Source organism: Capra hircus, chromosome 8 (genome assembly GCF_001704415.2).
Source record: "Capra hircus breed San Clemente chromosome 8, ASM170441v1, whole genome shotgun sequence".
NCBI classification, from domain to species: domain Eukaryota; kingdom Metazoa; phylum Chordata; class Mammalia; order Artiodactyla; family Bovidae; genus Capra; species Capra hircus.
In genome coordinates, this window is record NC_030815.1 from 60527037 (window position 1) to 60553644 (window position 26608).

The 26608-nt window shown below is 39.4% G+C and overlaps 1 protein-coding gene across 2 annotated transcripts in view; it reads left to right on the top strand.

Annotated features, from left to right (window-relative positions):
• MELK (maternal embryonic leucine zipper kinase) overlaps window positions 1-12521 on the top strand; it is a 71540-nt gene extending 59019 nt beyond the window's left edge. For both annotated transcript variants that reach the window (XM_005683873.2, XM_018052179.1), the window contains 5 exons: window positions 208-439; window positions 3648-3744; window positions 5868-6036; window positions 9177-9280; window positions 12006-12521. In XM_005683873.2, the coding sequence (XP_005683930.2) occupies window positions 208-439; window positions 3648-3744; window positions 5868-6036; window positions 9177-9280; window positions 12006-12183 (780 nt within the window). In that variant the 3' untranslated portion in view covers window positions 12184-12521. The remainder of the gene's footprint in view (window positions 1-207; window positions 440-3647; window positions 3745-5867; window positions 6037-9176; window positions 9281-12005) is intronic.

The window sequence follows — 26608 nt, forward strand, 5'->3', positions numbered from 1 at the left end:
GAACAGCCTAAAGTGATCTACATGTACTAACTAAAGAGAACTGAATATACATTTTCAAATTTCCTGGTATCACCAATAATATCCTCTTGATAGTGTTTCATTTTAATAAAAATGGTGCAAGGTAATTTGCAAATGATTAAGGCATGTTGTAAAGAAATTGACTTTTCTTCTTCAGTGTGCTTTATCCAGTAACTTTTTTTTTTCCAGTTTGCCAAGCATTGGACAGAATCAAATGGCCTGGAATCTACATCATTAACTCCAGTATTATGCAGGGCATCTGCCAATAAATTAAAGAACAAAGAAAATGTATATACTCCTAAGTCTGCTGTAAAGAATGAAGAGTGCTTTGTATTTCCTGAGCCAAAGACTCCAGTTAATAAGAACCAGTATAAAAGAGAAATACTCACTACACCAAATCATTACAGTACACCCTCAAAAGGTATTTGCTGTTTAGATTAAACAGAAGCAAAATATCTTGAAATTCCTTCTTCTTACCATGCTAAATAAACATATAGCAGATCAGAAATGGCTAGCATTGCCCTCAGGAATTATAGGAGAAGCCAGGCTGTTTTTTAAGCGTATGTTGTTTGCATTAGCTGGAATGAAAGCATATTAATCAACTTCAGGTTTTTCTCAAATGTTATTAAGTTTTTCTCTTTCCCACGTTTATAGAGTTGAATCATAGCATCATAGAATATCAAAGGTGAAAGGCAAGTTATAGCTGATTTAATCCCCCTACCCTTTTCACACGGAGAAGGCAAGGGCAACCCACTCCAGTACTCTTGCCTGGAAAATCCCATAGATGGAGGAGCCTGGTGGGCTGCAGTCCATGGGGTTGCTGAGAGTTGGACACGACTGAGCGTCTTCACTTTCACTTTTCCCTTTCATGCATTGGAGAAGAAAGTGGCAACCCACTCCAGTGTTCTTGCCTGGAGAATCCCAGGGATGGGGGAGCCTGGTAGGCTGCCGTCTATGGGGTCGCACAGAGTCAGACATGACTGAAATGATTTAGTACCTTTTTTACAACGGAGGAAGCTGAGACTCAGATGAGTGAAGGGATCTGCCCAAGGTTGTACATGTCGGCTGAGACCTTGCTTGCCCCTCTGCCCCGGCATGGAATGACTCCATTCAAGTCTTTGCTGAGCCCTTCTTACTCGTCTGGAGCTCCAGTTCTGGTGTCTGATCCTGTTCTGCCTGTTCTATTACTGATGCCCTTCCGGATACCTAGAGCTGTGTCCATATTACAGCTGTCTCATTTACCTTGATTTCCTCTTCATTTTAATCATCACCAATTATTCAAGCTGTTTCCTTGGTGACATCTCAGTGTTTTCATAGCTGATCTTATCTGGGCACATTCTACTTTGTCACTCCGTTTAAAACATAGTGCCTAGAACTGAATCCAGTTTTCTAGTACGAGGTCTCACCAGGGTGAGACAGTGTCATGAGAGTAGCCTCTGTCTTGCTTTACTGTGACATGGCATAGTACCTAGCTGGAGCCATACTTGGTATCTTATACCTACTAGGTGCCTGCATGCATGCCAAGTTGCTTCAGTCTGCCTGACTCTTTGCGACCCCCTGGTCTGTAGCCCTCCAGGCTCCTCTGTCTGTGGAGTTCTCCAGGCAAGAATACTGGAGTGGGTTGCCATGCGCTCCTCCAGGGGATCTTCCTGACCCAGGGATCAAACCTGTGTCTTTCATGTCTCTGCATTGGCAGGCAGATTCTTTACCCCTAGTGCCACCTGGGGGAAACCTAGTGCCTGGTATATAATGGGGGCCATTTCTGTTGAATGAAGAAATGAATAAATTAGAGACAGCCTGAAGGGATTTTATTTACTGTGATCTAGTCTTTGTCACTTTCAAGAAATGACACCTAAACTTTATTAGTTTTCTTTCCAGCAGTTGTGACCTACTTGTGTGTTACGTTAAAATCTTAATGAACCTACACTGGGAAACATTGTCTTGTGAATGGCTGCCCACATCCTGCCATTGTGTTTCCAGTTTGCTAACTGACTAACTGATAGCCAGTTCTAGAGTCTACTTCTTGTACATAAAGATATTATGAAACACGTGGTGAGAATATTTGCTGGAAGTTCTGTTGATAGCATTATCCAGTTGAATCAACACTTTCCCTAAAATCATGAGGCTGGTTTGGTGTGATGTGTGAAAGCCTGTGGTTATTTATGAGTGTTAATGAGATAATATTTGCACATAGTAATTGCTGCTGTTGCATTGTCTCTCTTTCTCTTCTCTTATTTCTCTTAATATACCTACAAGGGCCTTTGTGAGTTGTGAGGTTGGGTAGGGAACTAGAATGGACCTTTAACTCATCGTAACCCATTCAGGGCTTTTAAAAAAAAAATTATTATAAAAAAATAGTCCCTTCTATTATTGACTTTCAATAAAAATTTATGTAATTCTGAAAGTTTTGAAAATATAGGTAGTTTAGAATTTATAATCTTAAAGTGTCATTAATTTACATATCTTGTCCCTGTGAGAGATTACATTGGTCAGAAGCTATTTTTGGCCATTTTTCTTTAAATGTAAGGGCTGCCAAGAGAAGCAGTGGCCAAAGCCCCAATTGATAGCCTCCATCAGCACTTTGCATTTTACTTTTGCTCTGAGTCTTTTTTTTAATATTTATTTTTTATTACTATTTTGCTGCTCTGGGTCCTCATTGTAGCATGTGGGATCTAATTCCCTGACCAGGGATCAAACCTGAGCCACCTGCATTGGAAGCATGGAGTCTTAGCAACTGGATCAAAAGGGCAGTCCCTCTGAGTCATTTTTTGACCTAAGAATTAGTTTTATTTTTCTGAATCCTGTCTAATCCATTTAATGAGAGTTTGTTGAAGGGTAACTATGTATGGTAGTAGAAGCCCTCAGTACACAAAGATGAATATTGTTTTCATAGGTATTGTTGATTAATCTTATTTTCTTGTTCTTGGGGAACCAGTGAGAGTAATGCTATATAGTCATAAATAAAACAAAACCCCTGATCTCTTACAACCTTGGTATCTTATATTTCTAAGCAGTATACAACTTTTAGATCATGAACAAAAAGTTAGCTAAATAACAGTAGCCAGATTGCTAATGCAGGTTTGTCGCAAACTATATCAGTTATAAATACACTGCTAGAATAAAACCCCAAATTCTGGAATATGGAGTATAAAAATAACTAAAGCTCGCAACCTCTTTAATAACTTGTCAGCTTTCACAGGGGACTGCTCTCTTTGCCTGACAGGAGTTGAAAGGGCTATGAATTGAGTTAACACCTCTCAGTAATATATCAATTAAAGGTATAAATACAGATTGACTTTTATTTATAGAAACGAGAATCAGTAATCATTAAGTATTATTTATATATTCTATTTAGATTTTTCATGTGATATTTATAACAAAATCATAAGCATGGCCTCAGTTTTACAGTGAAGAAAAAGCAGAGTCACACTTGTAAAGCAAAATGATTTTGTTTTTATTGTAAATCTCATGGAAACATTTCTTTAAAGAATTAGCACGTTGACATCACTGGGCAAGTGATTACAATATTTCTGAGCCGGTGAATGAGGTGATACATGCATTATTGATAAAAATTTTGAAACCATAGCATGTAAACTACATATGGTTTGTATTTGTTGTTTTTCTAATAGCTGGAAACCAGTTCCTGAAAGAAACCCCAATTAAAATGCCAGTAAATTCAACAGGAACAGAGAAGTTAATAACAGGAGTCATTAGCCCTGAGAGGCGGTAAGTATTCAGTTTTTAAGACTCGTTTGCTCTTCAGTGTAAGTAACCAGATTTCCTTTTTTCATATATGATAAACCCAATTAAGGTAAACCAGCATGTGAATTCTGTCAGGGACTGTAGGAATGTCTGTATAAACATAGTCTGTGGTCATTACTGAGGATGTTGACACTGCCTTCCTCAGGGGGCAGTTGTGAGACTTATCAGCAGTAGGATTGACACCTTAACTTAAAATACAGCAGGGGCTTCTTTGGTGACTCAGTGGTAAAGCATCCCCCTGCCAGTGCAGGGAACATGGATTTGATCCCTGATCTGGGGTGATCCCACATGTTGCAAAGCAGCTAAGCCTGTGAACCACAACTATTGAGCTTGTGCTCTAGATCCTGGGAACTGGACCTACTGAAGCCTGTGTGCCCTGGAGCCTGTGCTCCCCAACAAGAGAAGCTACCTCAATGAGAAGATCGTACACTGCAACTGGAGAGTAGCCCCTGCTCGCCACAACCAGAGAAAAGCCCGTGTCGCAGTGCGGACCCAGCACAGCCAAAACTAAATAAATAAAGTAAAAAAATACAGCCGACTGGGAGGCTGGGGCCGAGGTTCCTGTGCTGAGGCCCGTCTTTCCGTGCACTTCTGCCAGTGGAGTATAGATGTCTACTAACAGAAGCAAAGAGTCAGACATGATTGAGCGTGCACGGATGGCATTATTACTCACTTTTTTGATATAATAAAGATTGTGGTTATGTAGGAAATATTGACACATTGATGTGTACTGAAGTGTTTTAGAATAAAGGTTGTGATATCTTCAGATGGGTTACTTTGATGGCTTATTTTTAATATATTTATTATATATACATAAAGACTGGTTCCAAATAGGAAAAGGAGTACGTCAAGGCTGTATATTGTCACCCTGCTTATTTAACTTATATGCAGAGTACATCATGAGAAACGCTGTGCTGGAGGAAGCACAAGCTGGAATCAAGATTTCCGGGAGGAATATCAATAACCTCAGATATGCAGATGACACCACCCTTATGGCAGAAAGGGAAGAGGAACTAAAAAGCCTCTTGATGAAAGTGAAAGAGGAGAGTGAAAAAGTTGGCTTAAAGCTCAACATTCAGAAAACGAAGATCATGGCATCTGGTCCTATCACTTCATGGCAAATAGATGGGGAAACAGTGAAAACAGTGTCAGACTTTATCTTTTTGGGCTCCAAAATCACTGCAGATGGTGACTGCAGCCATGAAATTAAAAGACGCTTACTCCTTGGAAGAGAAGTTATGACCAACCTAGATAGCATATTCAAAAGCAGAGTCATTACTTTGCCAACAAAGGTCCGTCTAGTAAAGGCTATGGTTTTTCCAGTGGTCATGTATGGATGTGAGAGTTGGACTGTGAAGAAAGCTGAGCGCCGAAGAACTGATGCTTTTGAACTGTGGTGTTGGAGAAGACTCTTGAGAGTCCCTTGGACTGCAAGGAGATCCAACCAGTCCATTCTAAAGGAGATCAGCCCTGGGTGTTCTTTGGAAGGAATGATGCTAAAGCTGAAACTCCAGTACTTTGGCCACCTCATGCAGAGAGTTGACTCATTGGAAAAGACTCTGATGCTGGGAGGGATTGGGGGCAGAAGGAGAAGGGGACGACAGAGGATGAGATGGCTGGATGGCATCACTGACTTGATGGACATGAGTCTGAGTGAACTCCGGGAGTTGGTGATGGACAGGGAGGCCTGGTGTGCTGCGATTCATGGGGTCGCAAAGAGTCGGACACGACTGAGCGGCTGAACGGAACTGAACTGATACATAAAGAAAGCAAATGTGACAAAATATTAATATAATATTAATCTAGAAGGATATGTGGGTGGTTGTTATGTATTTTGCTCAACTCTTCTACAGATTTGACATTAAAAATAACAGGTAGAGGGAAAAATAATTTTGGCATTTGGCTCGGGGGACAGGTGATGGCTGCATTTGGGTGGGAAATGGCTTTCGTGCTCCCTGAAGAAGAATAAGATGGCCTGGCCTGGGCATACCTGGCACCTATCAGGCATGACAAAAGCACCTCTGTGAGGGGCCAACAGGTGGAAGTGCAGCTCCTACTCATGAGGTTTTTGGTTTTTTTCCCCTTAGGTGTCGCTCAGTAGAACTCAATCTCAACCAAGTGCATGTAGAGGAAACTCCAAAAAGAAAAGGAACCAAAGTGTTTGGGAGCCTCGAGAAGGGGTTGGATAAGGTTATCACAGTGCTTACCAGGAGCAAAAGGAAAGGCTCTGTCAAAGATGGGCCAAGAAGACTAAAGGTAGGTGGACTGGAATTCTTTAATATGGATTTTAGAAGCTGACTGCTAATTGTACTATTTTTTTTTCCAAAGTACTGAATGTGTGAATTGATTAGTATTTTTAGTTTACTTATTTATCTGTTTAGCTAATATGTACATATTTTTTGAGCACCTAAAGTATATATGTTACTATGCAGTGGGCTTAATGCAGAGGTAGATTACATACAGTTGGTCTTTTGGGTGGACAAATAACTAAAATTTAAATATTCAAGTCCAGGTAGGGGGATTAATCTCAGAGGCAACATGGAGACGAGGAAGCATGGGGCGTGTATGAGGAACTGTCTGAAGGGTGGGAACTTGTGCTCAGCTGTCCTATTTCTGGTACACAGAAGAGTCCCTGACACATGGGTACATTTGTAGGCCCTCAGGAAATATTTGAATGCAGGGGAAGTTAATTTGAACTTTGAGTGTGGTGTGTGTGAGAAGAATAGCAACAGGCCCAGAAGGGAGGCTGGGCGCTTCAGGGGAGAATGTTGAGATCTCATTTATGTTCTGCCTTAAAGTGAGAGAAGATAGGACTTCTCCATTAGTATCTGTTACCTGGTAGAACTTACATAATTCACTGGAGTTTTATGTTTCATATGACTGTTTATTAGGCATATTTTATCCTTTTATTCTGAGATTTCTCTAGTTGGAGACAGTTGTGAGATATTTCAAACCCTGACACTGGGATTATGAAAATCACGTGTCATTTCTATGAGAACAGTAAATAAAGAAGATTAAGGAAACTTGTCCAATTATATACATTATTGAGATGCTAAGCAGTTATCAAATACTAATGGATAACATCCTTGAAATGTTCACCTATGTAAATTGTTTGGAACTTGAATGCATTTTTCAGTAGGAACTGCTGTGATATTGGCTTTCTAGGTATTTCCCAGTGCTTCCAGAATGTAGGAAAAAAATGACAAGATGGGAATGAGAAACCTGGGTTATAGCCTCAGCTTCATATAGTGTAGCTTGGCTAAGTCATTTTATCTCTGACTTTCTCAATGTCTTTATTTGTAAAAACTGGAGAGAGTGTCTCTGGCAGCTTCACAGAGTTGGGATATGTAAACAAGACTGTATGAAATGCTACATTGCATATGAAATGCTTTATTGATATAAGGTGTTCCAGTGTCAAGTATCATTATTTTTGTCAATGTTGAGCATTTTAACCCCAGTGTAGCAGAACCACAGTTCTAATTAGCACATCTGAACATCTGAAACTTTATCTAACTTTGGATCTTTAACCCTTTCTAATGTGTAAAGTTTTTCAGAACTGAAGGACTTGCTTTCGGAGATTAGCCTCATTTTTCCACCTGGTTGTTAAAAATTATAAACTTATAGAAAATTAAAAGGATGGTACAAAGGGGTTTTCCTGGTGGTCCAGTGTTGCTGCTCCTGGGAACATAGGTTTGATCCCTTGGGGAACTAAGATCCCACAAGCTGTGAGATGGGGCAAAAAAAAGATAAAAGATGGGACGAAGAACACCTTAGTTTTTTGAGATAACAAACCGTATGTAGTTAAGCCCTCTTTTAGGAAGGAGTCTTTAAAAATCTGAATTTTAAATAGATAAAATAAGATCACTTCTTTATTTTACAAAAGGAATAACTTGAATTGTGATTTGAAAGTGTGTAGTTTGTTATTATCTTGAAAAGACCAAGTTAATTTGGTGAAAAAGTCCTGAGTTGGAAGCCAAGAGACAGAGGAGCTTGTCATAGCTGTGCCTCTTGTTCCTCTTATAACCTGAAACTGAGGTTCCTGAACTCCAGTCATTTGACAGTCGCCTTTATATCGGCATATCAGTGTATAATCTACACTGTAATTTTTCTGATACTTTCTTTATATGATGCATTTTAGTATATGTGCTGCCAAAGTGAGCATTATATGATGCAGAATTAAAATAGATTTAGAGGTATAATTGACATGCAATAATCTGCATATATTAAAAATGTACAATTCATATACTTTGGCATGCAGAATGCACTTGCGAAACCACCACAATCAAGATGACTTTTTAAGAGCTTGTATTTATTTAAAAGGAAATCATATATTATTAGTTTTTGCTAACTATATTTTTCTAAATCAGATTGGAAGAAATACATAAAAATGTTTATCTGGGGACTTCCCTGGTGGTCTAGTGGTTCAGACTCCGTACTTCTGCTGCACGGGGTACAGTCTTGAACTCTTGTCAGGGAACTAAGATCCCGCATGCTATGCAGTGTGACCCAAAAAAAGTATACGTGTGCCACTTAGAGTTATAAGTCCAGTTATAATTTTTTTTTAATCACATTTTGGGAAACCCCATCTTAAGAAACTTATATTTTTTCTTTGGGTCATAGGTTCTTCATTTAAAAAGTAAGGTAGTGGGGTCTTTTCCAACCTCAGCATTTTGTTATTTATAAAAAGAACTGAAATCTTAAAGACATACAAGGTATAATTTTGTTTGACAATAAAGGTAGTACTAGGAAGGCAGAGATTCTTGTCTGTCTCTGGGACCTATTAAAGCAGTGCTTGGCACCTAGTAAGCCTTCAATAAATAGTTGCTGGATGAATGGATAGACAGTTACCAATTAGGAATGAAATTATTTCTGAGAAATATGCTGTGAGTGAATGAGAAAAACCTGTTATATTCATTCCTTCATAGAATTGTCATAGAATCAGGTCCTGAGATTCTATAAAATTCCTTAAGTAATCAAGAAAGAATTAAGGAAACACATCCAACTATATACAAGTGAAATTTCCTAGGGCATTTGTTTTCTCACAGTTTACACTGCAGGAATCTTTATCACAGTGTAGGAAGGGGGAAATAGGTAGAGCTCAGAGAAATAGACATTATTCAATATTTATTTACTTATTTAAAAACCTGGTAGGAGAGGAAGATGCAAGTATAAAAATTGATGATATGGAGGTTATTACTAATAAACATGATTTCTCTAGGCTCTCCCAGTACCAGCTCAGTCCAACTTACTAAGAGTTGATTGTAAATTCTGTTTGTCTTGAAATATTTCCACTTGAAATGGTACTATATTGAGGAGTTGGGGATCTCTAAATCAGGTAGGATGGTCTTTGTGTTGATGTAAGGATTTACTTCTCACCCCTCCTTTTTCTTTTTAAGCCTCACTATAATGTGACTACCACCAGATTAGTGAATCCAGATCAACTCTTGAATGAAATAATGTCTGTTCTTCCAAAGAAGCACGTTGACTTTGTACAGAAGGGGTAAGAAGCATGTTTGTATCTATTACTTGATGTCTTTTGAACTTTGAGAAAATATAGGGTGAATCCCCTCTCCCCTTATTAAAAATATGTATTTCTTCTATCTCATTTTTTCCAAAAAAGCTTTTATGATAATGTCTGTGTTTATAATTTATTCTCTCTTGTTTTATATGGGCTTTAGAAGTTTTTTAAGTGACCATATTGTCACCGCTTTCAAAGTTAGACTTTTCAAAATAGAAAAATCTGAATTTCTTCCAGCTTTCTTATGCTTCTTCTATTTTTCTTTAATGTTCTGCTTAACAATAATATTTCTAAATTGTAATCTAAATTTATGAGATACCTCAAACAAATCAAGGATATATATATATACACTCCTCTTTATGATGTCTATGTGATAGGATTGGTTTTCAGTACTTTAGAAAGTATGTCACTTTTTCTCTTTCCCACTGTTGAGTGAACTGCCATCAAAACCTCCTGGGTCATGATCTCATGGTTTGGATAGCCAGAACGCTTCTGGTTACTTAAGATGTTCATATTTCTAAGCATTTCCACTTAGTTATATCTCTCTAAAATTTCATTTTTAAAGCACTAACAGAAGAATGAAAGCACTAAACTAGAAGAATGAAAAAACTGACTTAAAACTCAGCATTCAAAGTACTAAAATCATGGCATCCAGTCCCCATCACTTCATGGCAAATAGAAGGGGGAAAAAAATGGAAACAGTGACAGGTTTTATTTTCTTGAGCTCCAGAATCACTGCAGACATGACTGCAGCCATGAAATTAAAAGACTTGCTCCTTGGAAGGAAAGCTATGATAAACCTAGACAGTGTATTAAAAAGCAGAGATATCACTTTGCGAACAGAGCTGTGGTTTTTCCAGTAGTCATGTACAGATGTGAGAGTTGGACCATAAGGAAGGCTCAGTGCCAAAGAATTGATGCATTCGAATTGTGGTGCTAGAGAAGACTCTTGAGAGTCCCTTGGACTGCAAAGAGATCAAACCAGTCAATCCTAAAGAAAATCAACCCTGAATATTCATTGGAAGAACTGATGGTGAAGCTCCAATACTTCGGCCACCTGATGCAAAGAGCTGACTTATTGGAATGCTGGGAAAGATTGAAGGCAAAAGGAGAAGGGGGCAACAGATGATGAGATGGTTGGATAGCATCACTGACTCAATGGACATGAATTTTAGCAAACTCTGGGAGATAGTGATGGACAGGGAAGCCTGGTGTGCTGTAGTCCATGAGGTCACAAAGAGACATGACTTAGTGACTGAACAATGACAAAGAGGAGCCACTAATAAATTAACAAAAATATTTAAATGGAACAGTCAATAGAGAGAAGATTTTAAGAAAGAATCTTTTGCAACAGTAATTTTACTTTTCACTATCTCTAAGTGTTGGCAAGCACTCCTTATGTGAATCCTGGCTTTCTTCTTCCGATGTCATTAGAACACGTCTAACCCTGACTTGCTTTTCATGCTGGGGGTTTATTCACAGTTGCAGAACCTCTCATGAACGAATCTATATGAGAAAGCTTTCAATTATTTTTCCTTTAGCATATAATCTGTCAGATCACTAACTGGCTACTAACCAATAATCTGTTCCTTGAACTTCCTGATCCACCCAAAGGTCTGCCTTGATCCCTTATTTTTCTTTTTATCTTACCTGTTTTTACTTTCTTTGTGACAAAGCAGAATAACGAACTTTTCAGTGGTGTGGTGTCACTAATCTCTGTTATATTCCATTACTATCTTTTTCCAATGAAGAAGAACCACATTTTATCTTTGATGTGACTACATTGCTCTGTGCTTCATCTTCCCATCAGGAACCTTAACTACAGGGTATACCTTATGGCATTTCTGGTATTGACTGCTTATTTTTAATAGATCAAGCCCCAAAGGACACAAGTAAGAAAAAGAGCGATATATTTTATAACTCTGCCCTAAAGTGTTATAATGATCATAACCTCTTATTACTGTTAGAAAATCGGGCTTCCTTTGTGGCTCAGCTGGTAAAGAATCTGCCTGCAAAGTGGGAGACCTGGGTTCTATCCCTGGGTTGAGAAGGTCCACCCACTGGAGAAGGGAAGGGCTACCCACCCACTGGAGAAGGGAAGGGCTACCCACTCCTGGAGAATTCCACAGACTATATAGTCCATGGGGTTGCAAAGAGTTGGACACAACTGAAGAACTTTCACATTCACTATTAGAAAAACCTCAAAAACATGTTTCTTACTAACAGGTTGGTGGCTTCAGCTTAATTTATATGAAAGACAGAAGTTCTGATGAAGTGCACAAAATAAAATATTCTTCATCTTCCTTCTGCTTTCTTTTGTTGTGAACATTGTGGAAATGGCCTGATGTTCACAGGTTACACCATTGAAAGAGCTGCATAAAGGATGCCAAAAGATTTAAGCATGAATGGCTTGTATAGCTATGAATAAAGCACTTTTCTTTGGAGCAAGGGAGAATTCTGATAAAGCCTTTTCAGCTTTTTTTTTTTTTTTTTAAAGATTCTGTTTCAGCTTTTGGGAAAACACTAGTCATACTCCATCACTAATGCATAGCTAGGTCATCTGGAAACTGTAAACAGTACTACCTTGCTTAATATGAAATCATGATTCATTTTTCCCACTGGCCTCCTAGAGGCTTAGAAATCTCTTGTATTATACAAAATATTCATGATTCTCCTACTAACTGGCTTCTTATCTTGTTTTTCACAGCTATACACTGAAGTGTCAAACACAGTCAGATTTTGGCAAAGTGACAATGCAGTTTGAACTAGAAGTGTGCCAGCTTCAAAAACCCGATGTGGTGGGTATCAGGAGGCAGCGGCTTAAGGGTGATGCCTGGGTTTACAAGAGATTAGTGGAAGACATCCTATCTAGCTGCAAGGTTTAATTGATGGATGTTTTCCATCCTACTTGATGACACAGCCTATGTGGAGCCTGGTGTGATTGGTTTGATTTTTTCAAGTCCACTGGAAGTACAAACTCATGTCTAAAGAGCTGTCTCAAAGACCAATATCTTTGTTTTTAGACAAAAGACACTATTTTGTGGGTGAACCTAAGGCAAGCCCATCTGTTATTATCTATTACTGTCTTTTTAAATCATGTGCTTTATATATTTAATAACTGTTTACTTTCTTAGAGTCACTTCCAGACATGAATATAAGCTCTTAACTATATCTTCTTTTTAATGTGTAATTTCTTTCTGAAATAAAATCATTTGTGAACATAGCAGGCTTCTCCTCTTCCTTGTATTTGATTTTGATCCAAATAAAACCTCAAATGGCTTTGTGACTATTAAGTAGAGACTATTTGGAGTATGTTTTATCTGTTATCAAATATGCCTTGGGCAGAAAAACAGATAAGAATTCATTTGCATAATTTTTTCCTGTCTCTGATTTAAGTAGGATTTATTGAGATCGTTAACTAAGTCACAGCTGTGGTTACCAGAGTTAAACAACACATTTAATATGTTGAATAAAAGAGTGTTGACTTCAGTAAGTGTGTTCAGTCAACAATGATAAGTATCTGAACTATGAACCCCCATGAAATGTTACTTTATAGTAATTTTCCATAAGTCTCAAGGTTGGCCTCAAATTTGTCTTTTTATTCCATTTTACTGGTCTCTAAAGGTCAACACTAAAGTTATATTTGTATGGATTTACAAGTTAAACTAGTTGGAGAAAAAAATAGCAGTGTTTCTAGTCAATAGTGAGGAAATGTTTTATCATTCATTTGTTCAGTAAACATTTGCTAAGTGCTTATAAGCATTAGGTTCTAGGACTGAATATCAAACTGTCTAATAAACTCAAGTTCAGTCTATTAGCAGGTTGTGTATGTGTAAGTCACTTCAGTCATCTCCATCTCTTTGTGACCCTATGGGCTATAACTCTGCAGGTTTCTCTGTCCGTGGAATTCTCTAGGCAAGAATACTAGAGTGGGTTGCCCTTCCCTGCTCCAGGGGATCTTTCTGACCCAGGGATCAAACCCCCATCTCTTACGTCCCTGCGTTGGCAGGTGGGTTCTTTACCACTAGGGCCACCTGGGAAGCCCATTAAAAGGGCTGCTGCTGCTAAGTCGTTTCAGTTGTGTCCGACTCTGTGCGACCCCATAGATGACAGCCCACCAGGCTCCCCATTCCCTGGGATTCTCCAGTCAAGAACATTGGATTGGGTTGCCATTTCCTTCTCCAATGCATGAAAGTGAAAACTGAAAGTGAAGTCGCTCAGTCGTGTCTGACTCTTAGCGACCCCGTGGATTGCAGCCTATCAGGCTCCCCCGTCCATGGGATTTTCCAGGCAAGAGTACCAGAATGGGGTGCCATTGCCTTCTCCAATTAAAAGGGCAGATGCATGTAAATCAACCAGTACTTAAATCTACCAGTACTTATAGTATAGAGGGCATGATCAACTTTGTCTGGAGGAATAAGGGTTGACTTCTTGAAGGAAACTGTATTTGGTCTTGAAACGTACACGAGTTCAATAGAAAGAGAAAACAGTATGACATTCTCGGCAGCATGAATAGTATGTATAAAGGCATGGAATGATAAAATGGCTTGTGTGTTCAAGGTACAGGTGGAAGGTGCTATAGGGAGGATAGCAGGGGATGAGGATTCAAAAGTTCAGCTGGAAATAAGTGATAAAAACTTGAAGGAACTTGAAGCCTCCACTAAACTGTTTTGATAAAGGAGTGCTGTCAAGGAGTTTAAAATTTTTTTATAGGAGCTTTACTGAAATACAATTCACATCCTATAAAATTACCCCTTTAAAGTGTACAGTTCAGTGGTTCTTAGTATATTCCTGTTTGTGCAACCATCACCATAATCTAATTTTAGAACATTTTCACCACCTGAAAGAGAACCCTTGTAACCATTAGTGGTAACTCCCAATTCCTGAACCCCTCCCCCAACCCCCACAGCCCCTGGCAACCACTAATCCACTTTCTGCCTCTATGGACTTGACTACTATGGATATTTGATATAAATGAAATCTTATATGTGGCCTTTGGGATCTAGCTTCCTTCAGCTTAGCATAGTATTTTTAAGATTCATCATGTTGTAGCATATTTTAGGACTTCTTTCCGTTTTACTGCTGAAAAATATTCCATTGTATGGATATATCACATTATATTTATCCCTTTATCAGTTGATGGATATTTTGGTTGTTTCTGCTTCATAACTATTATAAATAATGCTGCTCTGGATATTTGTGTACAAGTTTTTGTGTGGACATAGGTGTTCAGTTCTCTTGTGTGTATACCTAGGATTGGAATTGCTGAGTCATCTAACATTTTGTGAAACTGACAAATTGCTAATCATTTTATGATTCCACCAGCAATGTATGAGGGTTCTAATTTTTTCACATTTATATTCTAGCCTTTCTTATTGTCTTTTTTATTTTAGCCTGCAAAGTAATATGAAGCGGTATCTCACAGTGGTTTTCGTTTGCTTTTCCCTAATGACTAATGATATTGAGCATTTTTTTCATGTGCCTATTGGCTAGTTATACATCTTTTTTTTGAGAAATATCTATTTAGATCCTTTGCCCATTTTTAATTGGGCTGTTTTTACTGTTGTCAGAATTCTGTAGTTCTAGATATAAGTCCCTTTTCAAATACATGATTTGTAACTTTTTAATTTTTGTGTAGGTTGTCTTTGTGCTTCTTGATGGTGTCTTTTGAAGAACAGAAGTTTTAATTTTCTAAAGCCCAATTTATATATTTTTATAAGACATAAGAGAAGGATTACTCTTCTGTTTCTATAGCAGATGGCATGGTCTAGAACAGTGATTCTCAAAAACTTCTGACCATGAACCATAGTAAGAAGCACATTTAGCTTTAGGATCCATCACATAAACACATTTTAAAAACACTGCTTAAAAAAAAATAAATAAATAAATAAAATAAAAACACTGCTTAACCTTAATATAAGAAATAATATTTTATATTTTATTTTCTTTTTTTAAACATGTGGTCTAACAATTACAATCCTTAAATTGGAGTTTTTAGTATGTTTACCTTTGAAATTTTTTAAAAATTTAAAATCTTTTTTGGGGGATCAATTCAGTCTAGAAATGCTGTTATTAGTTCTGCTACCCGTCAAACTAGATCAAGTTAAAATAGGTTCCCTGATTGCTATTTAGGCTAAAATCTTCCTTTTCTTTAAGAAATAATGTTAATAGTTGCCATATCATCTAAAAATCTGTCACTTAGCTCTAATTCTGTAGAGCCATTTGGAGAATTAAAGGGATATAGGTATAGTTAAGTAAATAAGGCTGGGTTAGTTCTCAAGAGGCAAATACGGTTTAGATTGTTGACACTAAACTAAATCTATGTAGTTGTAAGTTGGCTTTATTCTCCATCGTCCAGCCATAGCTGGGCTTCTTTGTAGGGCCTGTGTGATTTTATGTCCAGAGGAAGGCAGTGTAAAGGAGGATGAGGGAATTTGTAAAGGATTGTTGAAGGAATTGGGAGTTTGAAAACTGGAGGACTCACAAGGGGAGAGAATATGTGTCTTGTTTTAGTGAGAATAACAGGCAAAGAAAGTCCAGTGAAGAGTTGGAGGTAGAGGTTATATCTTATTCATCTTTGTGTCTCCAGCATGTGGTAGTCTCTGGAATATAGTAGGGACTCAATATATGCTTATCAAGTTTAACGGTATTGAACTCCTTTTTTTGGCCACACTGCATGGCATGTGGGATCTTAGTTCCTGGACCAAAGATTGAACCCATTCTCTGTGCAGTGGAAGTGTAGCGTCTTCACTGCTGGACCACCAGGGAAGTCCCTGAACCATATTGAACTTAAACTCACAATAAAGAGCTTTCAGAAAAACTCCAAGCTACCAGACAAGAGAAAAACACTTAGACTATTGCCCTTTCATTGGAAGTATTCAGACATGTTGGACAGCTATTTGTGAGATGGGTCATAGAAGGGATTTAAGTATGAGCTGAACCAATAGTCTTGAAGTTCCTGTCTACCTTAGCATCTGTGGTCCAGTAACATCATGGAAGATAATCAGTCAGTTGTTTGGATGTTGGTAGCAGAGAGAGACCCCCAGAAGCTTTTGCAGCATCATTATAGGTAGTTTTGAATATTTTGGAAGTTAGGAAGTTAGAATGGTGACTGAATCTCAAGAGCAATAAAAGATTGTTGACTGATAGGGAGAAACAAAGTGAAGATGATAGAGCTGTCAGGTATTGAGTGCCCACTGTGTGCCAGATGCTATGCTGGATGATTTGTATCAGGGGTCAGCAAACAGGCTGTGGGCCACCCTGCAGTCTTTTTTGGCAAAGTTTTATGGGAGCATGGCCAATATAAAATAGTTCATATTGTCTATTTTTGTTTCTCAGTGGAAGGTTGATTGGTTTTTATGATGTATGACCAAGAAAACAGAAAGTATTTACTATCATAAAGTATTTACAGAAAAAGTTTGCTGACCCCTGATTTAGATCAGTGTTTTCAAATCATCGTAACATGTATTACACACATTAACTCGTTTAGCTTTACACTCACTCTGCAAGGGAGGTGGTATCCCTTTTCACAGAGGGGAACACTGAGGCTTAGAAAGGCAAATTAGTAACTCTTTTCAGGTTGTATAAAGCTTAAAAGTGTGTTGGATTTGAACCAGGCATGATAGGCTCCAAAGTATAGAGGTAATACCTCTCTCCTGAAATTGTACCATGTAGGAAAGCATGACTATATTATAAATATATATATAACATATATATAATAAAAGTATATATTATATAGGCTATGTATTAAAATATTGCTTTCTTATAGCAGCAGTTTTACACAAAATGGTTAAGACATAGGAAAACATCACTATTTCAGACCTCATTACAGTGTGATAAGTGTATTACAGTTGAGTGTGTTACGTGATTCTGTTTAGTAAAAGTAACGAGTGCAGAGTCTTCCCGAGTAAGGAGAATGCAGTCTACTAAGGGAATAAGAATTGAATGACTTTCAGCTTCTGGATTCCACAGTGATTTCATGTATTTTTAAAGAGTTTATTTCTATAATTATGACTATTGTGTAATACAGGCTTGTAGAATTATATATTTAAAAGCCTTTCTTAAAAAGTAGAATCCACTTCCTTCCCTTTTCCAGTTTCTAGCGGCTGCTTGCAATTCTCAGTTCGTGGCCATCATCCTCCGTGTTCAAACAAAGATGATTACATTGGGCCTACCCAGACAATGCAGGATTATTTTCCTATTATAGGGCCAGCTGTTTGGCAACTTTATCTGAAAGCTTTATTCTCCTTTGACATGTAATATATCATCTTCATATATTCTAGAAATTAGATTGCAATGTCTTTGACTGAAGGGCATTCTCCCTATCACAATGGTCAACTGATTTTTGACAAAGAAGTCAAGACAATTTGATGAGGAAAGGACAGCATTTTTGACAAACAGTGCTCAGATAACTTGATACTCACATGTAAAGATGAAGTTGGATCCTACCTCACACCATATAAGAAATAAAGTGTATCAGTGACTTAAATGTGAAAGCTAAAATGATAAAAATGCTTTAAAAATACAGGATTAAATATGACCTTGGATTTGTTTTGTTGTTGTTCAGTTCTGTCATGTCCGTCTCTTTGCGACCCCATGGACTATAGTGTGCCAGGCTCCTCTGTCCTCCACTGTCTCCTGGAGTTTGTTCCAGTTCATGTCCATTGAGCCAGGGATGCTATTAATATCTAACTATCTCACTTCATGGGAAATAGATGGGGAAACAGTGGAAACACTGTCAGACTTTATTTTTGGGGGCTCCAAAATCACTGCAGATAGTGACTGCAGCCATGAAATTAAAAGACGCTTACTCCTTGGTAGAAAAGTTATGACCAACCTAGATAGCATATTCAAAAGCAGGGACATTACTTTGCCGACTAAGGTCCGTCTAGTCAAGGCTATGGTTTTTCCAGTAGTCATGTATGGATGTGAGAGTTGGACTGTGAAGAAGGCTGAGCGCCGAAGAATTGATGCTTTTGAATTGTGGTGTTGGAGAAGACTCTTGAGAGTCCCTTGGATTGCAAGGAGATCAACCCTGGGATTACTTTGGAGGGAATGATGCTGAAGCTGAAAAAATAAAAGAATAAAAATAAAAGAATTCTTATAAGTCAACCAAAAGAAAATAAAACAATTTAAAAAATGAATGAAATATCTGAATAGATGCTTCATCAAAGATAAATGGCAAATACATGACAAGGTGCTTAACATCATTTATCACTGGAGAATTTCTAATTAAACTGAGATACTAGTGGCATGGCTGAAATCCAGAAACTGATAATATCAAATATTGACAAAGATGTGGAGCAGCGGTAACTCTTATTCATTGCTGGTAAAAATGCAAAATGGTACATCCACTCAGGAAGATGTTTTGATAGTTTCTTACAAAGCTAAACATAATCTCATTATATAACCCAGTAATTGTGCTAAGTCTTTACCCAATTGACTTGAAAACTTAGGTTCTCAAAAAGATCTGCATATGAATGTTTATAATAGCTTTATTCATAATTTCCCCAAATTGGAAACCACAAAAATGTCCTTCAATATTTGACTGGATAAACAAACTGTGGTACACCCATACAGTGGAAAATTAGTCAGCAATAAAAAGAAATGACTATCAAGTCATGAAAAGACATGGAAGAACATTAAACATAGATTGCTATGTGAAAGAAATCAATATGAAGAGACTGTCTACGTGTGGTTGCAGTTGTTCTGGAAAAGGCTAAACTGGAGACATTAAAAAGGTCAATGTGATGGGAAGGAGTGTTGAATAGGCGAAGCACAGGGAGTTTTTAGGGTGGTAAAGCTGCTGTGTGATACTCTAATGGTGGGTACATAATGTGCGTTTGTCACAATCTATCGAACTTTCAGCACAGTGAGTGAATATTTGTTGTGATCTATTCAGGCTGCTGCAGCCATGAACCATAGACTGGCTGGCTTACACATTTATTTTTCACACTTCTGGAGGCTGGAAAGTCCAAGATTAAGGTGCTGGCGGATGCTTGCTTCCTGGTTCAGAGACAAATGTCTTCCCATTGTGACCTCACATGAAGGAAGGAGAGAGTGAATTCTCTGGGGTCTTTTGTAAAGGCACTAATTCCATTCACAAGGGCCCCATCCACATGACATAATCAGCTTCTAAAGGTCCCACCCCCACATAGCATTGCACTGGGGATTAGGTTTCAACATATGATTTGGGGAGTAAGGGACAGACACAAGCCTTCATTCTATAGCATGACTGTAATATGAATTTTTAAAAAATCGTTTAGAAGCTGGGATAACCCAGGAAGAAATGTACACTGTGACAAGAGGGTCTAACTGTATTACAGATGTATGAAACAACCTCTTTAAAGGGAGTGGAGGAAAAGGTGCTGACCTAAGTAACTTTGGAAATGAGGGAAGTGTGTAAGATTCAGTGCGAAAGGAACCAAACATAGGCACTCTACTCTCAATGGTAAAGTTGTTTCTCATGGGAACAGGTTAACACTTTTTATCCTTCTGATATTCTGATACTTCTGATATTGGAACTGAAGTAAATGGATTTTGGGTGGTGGAAGCCAGATTTCTCACCATTGAAGTAAGAATTTACAGATAAACAAGGGAAGGAAACTAGAATGATCTATGCAGTGTTTACCTCAATATAGATACGGATGGTTACATATAGAAATATATAAACCTATATATAAACACACAAGTTCATATTTGTTTGTGTATTTCTTCTGTCAGCTGAGAAAGTTTCAAAGACACCTGGTAGCATCAAGCAGACTTAAGGCTCAGATCTTAGCTCCTAATATTATTCTCCAATAAAAAGAATCAGGGCTCCTTGGAGGACTGGCTGATTCTAGGACTGGGGCTGGAAATATGGAAGATGAGTCTGGATCATCTCTTACTGCCAGAAAGCGGGAAGGTGCTAACGCCAACAGTAACACCCACACTGATAAGGGTGTGTCATTAAGTGGAAGCATTGGAGTTGTTGGCAATGTTAAAATATTTAAGATGTTTAAAATGGCCATTATAAAAGCTATGTTTATGGCCTAGCTGGGAGACTGAGCGACTGCTTGGCCTCTGAGAGATTCTGGTACTCAATTGTAAAACGGAAGAAACAATGCCCTCCATGAAGAGGGATTGCAATATGCGTACAGCTCAGCACAGGGTCCCCCAAAAAGGTTCACAGACACGCTTCACGATGTCCTCCTCACTGGAATCTGTGGAGCGGCCTTGCCAAAACAGATGTGATACACACACCAAGCCCTAGTCCTTCCTCTACCAAATTTAACACCCCCAAATGATTAGCCAGTTAACCTCATGCCATTTGTTGAATATTCGTTTTTGTCTAAGAAATTTTTCATCAGCCCTGGGTGTTCATTGGAAGGACTGAGGTTGAAGCTGAAACCCCAATACTTTGGCCACCTGGTGCAAAGAGCTGACTCATTCGCAAAGACCCTGATGTTGAAGCTGAAACTCCAATACTTTGGCCACCTGATGCGAAGAGCTGACTCATTTGAAAAGACCCTGATGCTGGGAAATATTGAGGGCAGGAGGAGTAGGGGATGACAGAGAATGAAATGGTTGGATGGCATCACCGACTCAGTGGACATGAGTTTGGGTAAACTCCAGGAGTTGGTGATGGATAGGGAGGCCTGGCGTGCTGTGGTCCATTGGGTCACAAAGAGTCGGACACGACTGAGCAACAGAACTGAACTGAACTGAATTAACTTTGAGGATAATTGCTTTATAATATTGTGATGGTTTTTGTCATACATCAGCATGAATCTGCCATAGGTATACAGGGTCCCCCTATATTGACTCACTTTTAACTTCATTTGGTTCAGCTACTCAGTCAACATTTATTGAATTTGAACTTGGTGCTAGGTGGGATGTGGGAAAGAATACATGTATTATCCTGCCATCAAGGTGCTAAGGGTCTCAGTGAAAAATACACTGAGCAGCACCCAGATGCATAGGAGTTCACAACAGCTTTTTGGTATCTCCTTCCTGCCCAGTCCTCATCTAAGTCAGCATTACAGGAGGCACCTGTTTCTCTTGGTGTGTTAGAAGGGCCTGGCTATGACCAAGTATTTGAAATCTGAGGCATTGTGAAGACTTCTCTGAGCCCAGCTGTGGCGTTTGTACCACTGTCTATGAGACTGTGCGCTTTAGCAGGAGGAGCGCTGGATGCTAGGACTCAGGCCCTGGGAGAACTCAGCAGACCTGACACAGTGGTGTCACCTTGGGTAAGTCACTGTCTGTCTCCAGGTTTGATTCTATAAACATGACATGTACCTGGAAACACAGACTCAAAAGATGTACAGACCTCTTTCAGGGTCCCTCTTAGCTGACACCAAGGTTTGATGTGTAATTTGGAATGATGGATTAAAATTTAGCCAGGAAAAGTAGCTCTGACAGAGTGGCTACAAACACCTCAACATGTGATGTAAACATAAGGATACTCCTACCCAGACAACATGCTGACTCTGTATTTAGATGTCCATTCTGCTCATCTGCTTATTTTTCTGAATTCCCATTCTGGCTTATACACTCTAAAAAGCCTCAGGCATTTGCTTGATGGAGAGAAATATCTTCCACAGAAAGTATTTTGAATTACTAAACACAGAGTTATAGAACAGAAAGGAGACTGAGAAAAGTTTGGTGGTTAATGGGAAAATTCCTTTTTTTTTTTGGCTGTGTCACACAGCATTTGGGATCTTAGTTCCCTGACCAGGGAACCCCCTGCAGTGGAAGCCTGGAGTCTTAACCGCTGGACCACCAGGGAAGTCCAGTGGGAAATTTCTGATATGTTTCCTAAGAAATGTAAACCATACAGAGAGTGGAATACTCAGAGGTAAGAGTGGAATACTTTGAGTCAAGGGTGCAAAAAAAAAAAGGCAAGGGAGTGTCCCTCAGGATTTAATCTTTTCATTTTATTTTTATATTTTACTGTATTTTAAATATTAAATTTGATTCTGTTTTGGGCTAGACATTAGAATTAGGAAACACTGATTTGTAGAATTTCAGGGATCCTTGAGATAAGTCTACTGCCTTCTCCCCACCCTTGCCCTGTCCCTGCCATGCCCTTAGCTGAGAGAAGGCTCTTTTTAGAGAGAGAGAGATGGAAAGAAATCATAGGGGACAAGTCCAGGGTGACAAGATCCACCATCCATCATGACTCCTGACCACGAACAGTTGGAGCCTTTCTCTTTACTCTGTGGGTTTTTTTTTTAATTAACCTTTTTTCATTTTTCCTACTTTAGAATTTCACATTACAGTCCTTTGTTCATTCTCCTCTTTTCTCTCGATAATGAAAATGGATATAATATGAACTTAAACTCACTTGCCCTGGGTCATTGCCAGTGCTTAATAAAAGTGTATTAGTATTTGTAGTAATGGTAATAACCCACAGATAATGATGTCGCTAAAGACCAAAGGGTCCCCTTGCGTGAGAAGCCCCCCCCCCTCCAGTCGTCTAGCTTTGCAGAATTTAATGGAGACCTTGACTGCTTCAGATAGTCATTGTCCCTTTTAAATTATCAAGGTTTCATGGAGACAAGCGTTCTTCACTTAAGGGTTTTCCAGACTGTCTGATGTGCTGGGCTCTGGGTAACCTTGTTCCTATGTCATCATATGTCATGCTGCCTCTCGGAAATTGTTCCCTGATGTTTGCAAAAATGAACTACTTAAAGGAAAACTAAAAAAAATTCCTTTTATTCACTTACACACACACATACACACACACACACACTTTGCTATTGGAAATGGTTACTTTCAGATAAGTGGGTCAGGGTCATGAGGGGAACGGAAGCTATATGATGTGAGGAATGGGGGAAGGAATGGCCAGGCTTCATGGAGACAAGAATGAGATGTAACAGGCATCTTCAGAAATCTGAAGATTTATGGAAGAGAGATTTGAACTTTTATGGATGGACCCATTGGGTATAAAGAAGAATACTACCAAATGCACAGGTTTAATAAGAAGCTGGTCTTGAGTTGCTATGTGCTGTGCTTAGTTGCTCAGGCATGTCCAACTCTTTGCAACTCCATGGACTGTAGACCACCAGGCTTCTCCATCCATGGGATTTCCCAGGCAAGAATACTAGAGTGAGCTGCCATTTCCTTCTCCAGGGGTATCTTCCTGATCCAGGAATCGAACCTGGGTCTTCTGCATTGCAGGCAGATTCCTTACCAACGGAACTACAGGGGAATCCTTGTAGGTTTACTATGAGGGAGGCCTTTCTCCTTAGCTATTTGGGAAGGAAAGATGCTTGCCTAGAAATGGCCAGTTCCCTATCCCTGGAGTGCTCCAGTAGAAACAAGACAGTCCCTCAGCTGGAACTATGTGCTGTGTTCAGTTGCTTCAGTTGTGTCTGACTCTTTGCGGACAAGAATACTGGAGTGGGTTGTGCCCTCTTCCAGAGGATCTTCCCAACCCAGGAATCGAACCAATATCTCTCCAGCATCTCCTGCATTGCAGGCAAGTTCTTTATCCACTGAGCCCTCAGCTAGGACTATGGAGGAAGGATTATAAACATTTGGTGACTTCTTAACTAAATCATTTGAGAATCCCTTAATTCCATGTGGTTCTTGACAGGAGAATCTAGGATCTGATATTTATGTTGCAGAATGGGAGCCCCAGGGCTTTCTTGGTAGAGAGTTCAAGTCTAGGATCTGGCTTTAGAAAGGAAGAAATGGCCCTTTCAATGGCCCAGCATATCCCCAGGCCTCAGGGTGATATTGTTTCACCCCAGGCAAACTGCAGCTGGATCTAGCTGCTGTCAACTACTTCTCTGAAAAACAGGTAATGGAATTGAAAAGAGATGGGAGAAGAAACAATAAGCCATTCAAGTCAAGAGAGAAGACCTTTGAAAGAGGGGTAAACAGTGGTGCTTGATGCTACAGAGAGGACAAGGACGCTAAGGAATGAGAAGAGGGTGTTAGATTTGTCAAGGAGGAACCAGGGTAGCTTCAAGAGTGTGGTGGAGCAGAAGCTTGACCTCAGGGCCACAGGAACACTGATGAGAAGTAGAGGCAAGAAATTCAGACTACGTGCTCATGGATTTGATGGCAAGAACAATTGGGTGGAGCCTAGACAGGTAAGATCTATGAAGATGAAGATTGAAGGCACAAGGGAAGGGGAATGAAGATGAGGACACGTAGTGAATCTTGGAGGCAGGAAGGATGTTGGGTAGGAGAAAAAGAGAATTTCAGTATGATGTTTCTGGTTTGCAAAGTGCCTTACAAATAGCAATTCTTGATGCAATTTGATCTTTTAAGTAATAGTATTCTACAGTCTTTGGATATCGTCTCCATTTTTTCATACCCACAAATAGACTCCAAGCAGATGGGATGAGGTTTAAAGAGAAATCCTATAGTCAGAAGGGGATATTAGAGTGTGGCTATGGAGGAAATTGCCCAGAGGTAGAGTCCCCAAGGACACCACCCCTGAACACTACTGCTGAATTCAATGACTACCTTATTCCCACTTCCTCCATCTGGAACCCCCTTCTGCTTTTGACTATATTCTCTTCTGGTTTTCCTACCACTCCTCAGTCTTCTTTCCAGCCTCTTCCTCTGTCTGTCCCTCAGATGTTAATTCTAGGCTTCTGGCTTGGCCATTTCTCTTTCTGCTTTTCACACTTTTCTAGATGTTCTCATCTGTCCTGTGGCTCATGATGCTTCCCACATCTAAATCTCTGGCCCAGTCCTCTTTCCTCAGCCCTCAGCCCTCAGCCCTCAGCCCATGCCCAGCTTTCCATTGTTCTCCATTTGGATGTCCCATAGACACTTAAAAGGAAACATTTCTAGACCTAAACTTATTATCTCCACAAACTCTATTTTCTCCTATAATCCCCATCTTCAGAGTGACCATACATCCCAGGTTGCCTGGGACAGTCTCAGTTTAAATCTGTTGTCCCAGCATATTAATAATAGTTAATAATATTAATTATTAGATAGTAATAATTTCCACATTATTTATTGTTCATCTCACTTCAGTAGACTGAGACTCTGGAGAATGGAGATGGTGTCTTTTTCACTTTGATATTCCCAGTGTCAAACAAGAGTCTAGCCTATCGAACACACTCAATAAATGTCAAGTAAAGACCATGAGAGCTTCCCAGCTGGTGCTGCTACTGGTAAAGAATCTGCCTGCCAATGCAGGAGGTGCAGGAGACTTGGGTTTGACCCCTAGGTTGGGAAGATCCCCTGGAGTAGGTAGGAAATAGCAACCTTCTCCAGTATTCTTGCCTGGAAAATTCCGGGGGCATAGGAGCCTGACAGGTTACAGTCCACGGAGTCACAGAGAGTTAGACACGGCTGAGTGACTAAACACAGATGGAACCATAGAATATTAGAGCTGAATGGATAGGCCTTTAGACTTGTCTTCTCATTTTATATAAGTAAACTGAGGCCCAGTGTGGTCAATGAACTTGACCAAAGTCACACAGCCAATTAGTAGCAGGGTCAGTGTTAGATTCCATGTCTGTCAGAATTTATCTAAGGCTCTTGTCTAGGTGGTTTAATTTTTCTTCATTAAATAGAGGGACAACTTAGCAATCAACCTTCATTAAGTCCTCTGTGTGTGTCTTAGGGATTTGGGGTGTGGCATGGAGGGGCAAGGGCTTCTCTGGTGGCTCAGTGGCAAAAAATCTGCCTGCAGTGTAGGAGATGCAGGAGACACGGGCTTGATTCCTGAGTGGGGAAGATCCCCTGGAGGAGGGCATGGCAACCCACTCTAGTATTCTGGGGAATCCTGCGGACAGAGGAGCCTGGCGGGCAACATACAGCCCATGGGGTTGCAAAGAGTCGGACATATCTGAAACGACTAAGCACGCATGCACACATGGAGGGACAAGTGTAGATGTTCTAACTTCCAATAATGAGCAGACCTGTCAAGGCTTATTTGAGAGGCATTACACCAGTTTTCTATTGGAGACATTTTTACCTTCTTAACATTGCCAGACCAAGTGAAAATAAAATCTGATCTGACAGGAGCACAGGTGGTGTCTTTTGTTCGTGTTTTTAAACTGAGAATCAGATGCTGTGAAATATCCTCAGCACAGCAAGTGGGAGGCTGTGATATCCTTTATTTCTCTGACTCTTGTATTGGGTAGATGTGGGGATTCTAGAAAAGAGGTTATCTGACTGCCTTTAGTAGAATTCTTACCCTCTTGTTTAGTTCACTTGTGATTCTTCTCTTACCCTGGTCTTGCTAAGACATCATTTGATTTCGAAAAAAAAAAAAATTCCCTTTTCTACAACTTTGTGTTCCTCTTTTGTAAATATATATTTGTCGGAGAAGGCAATGGCACCCCACTCCAG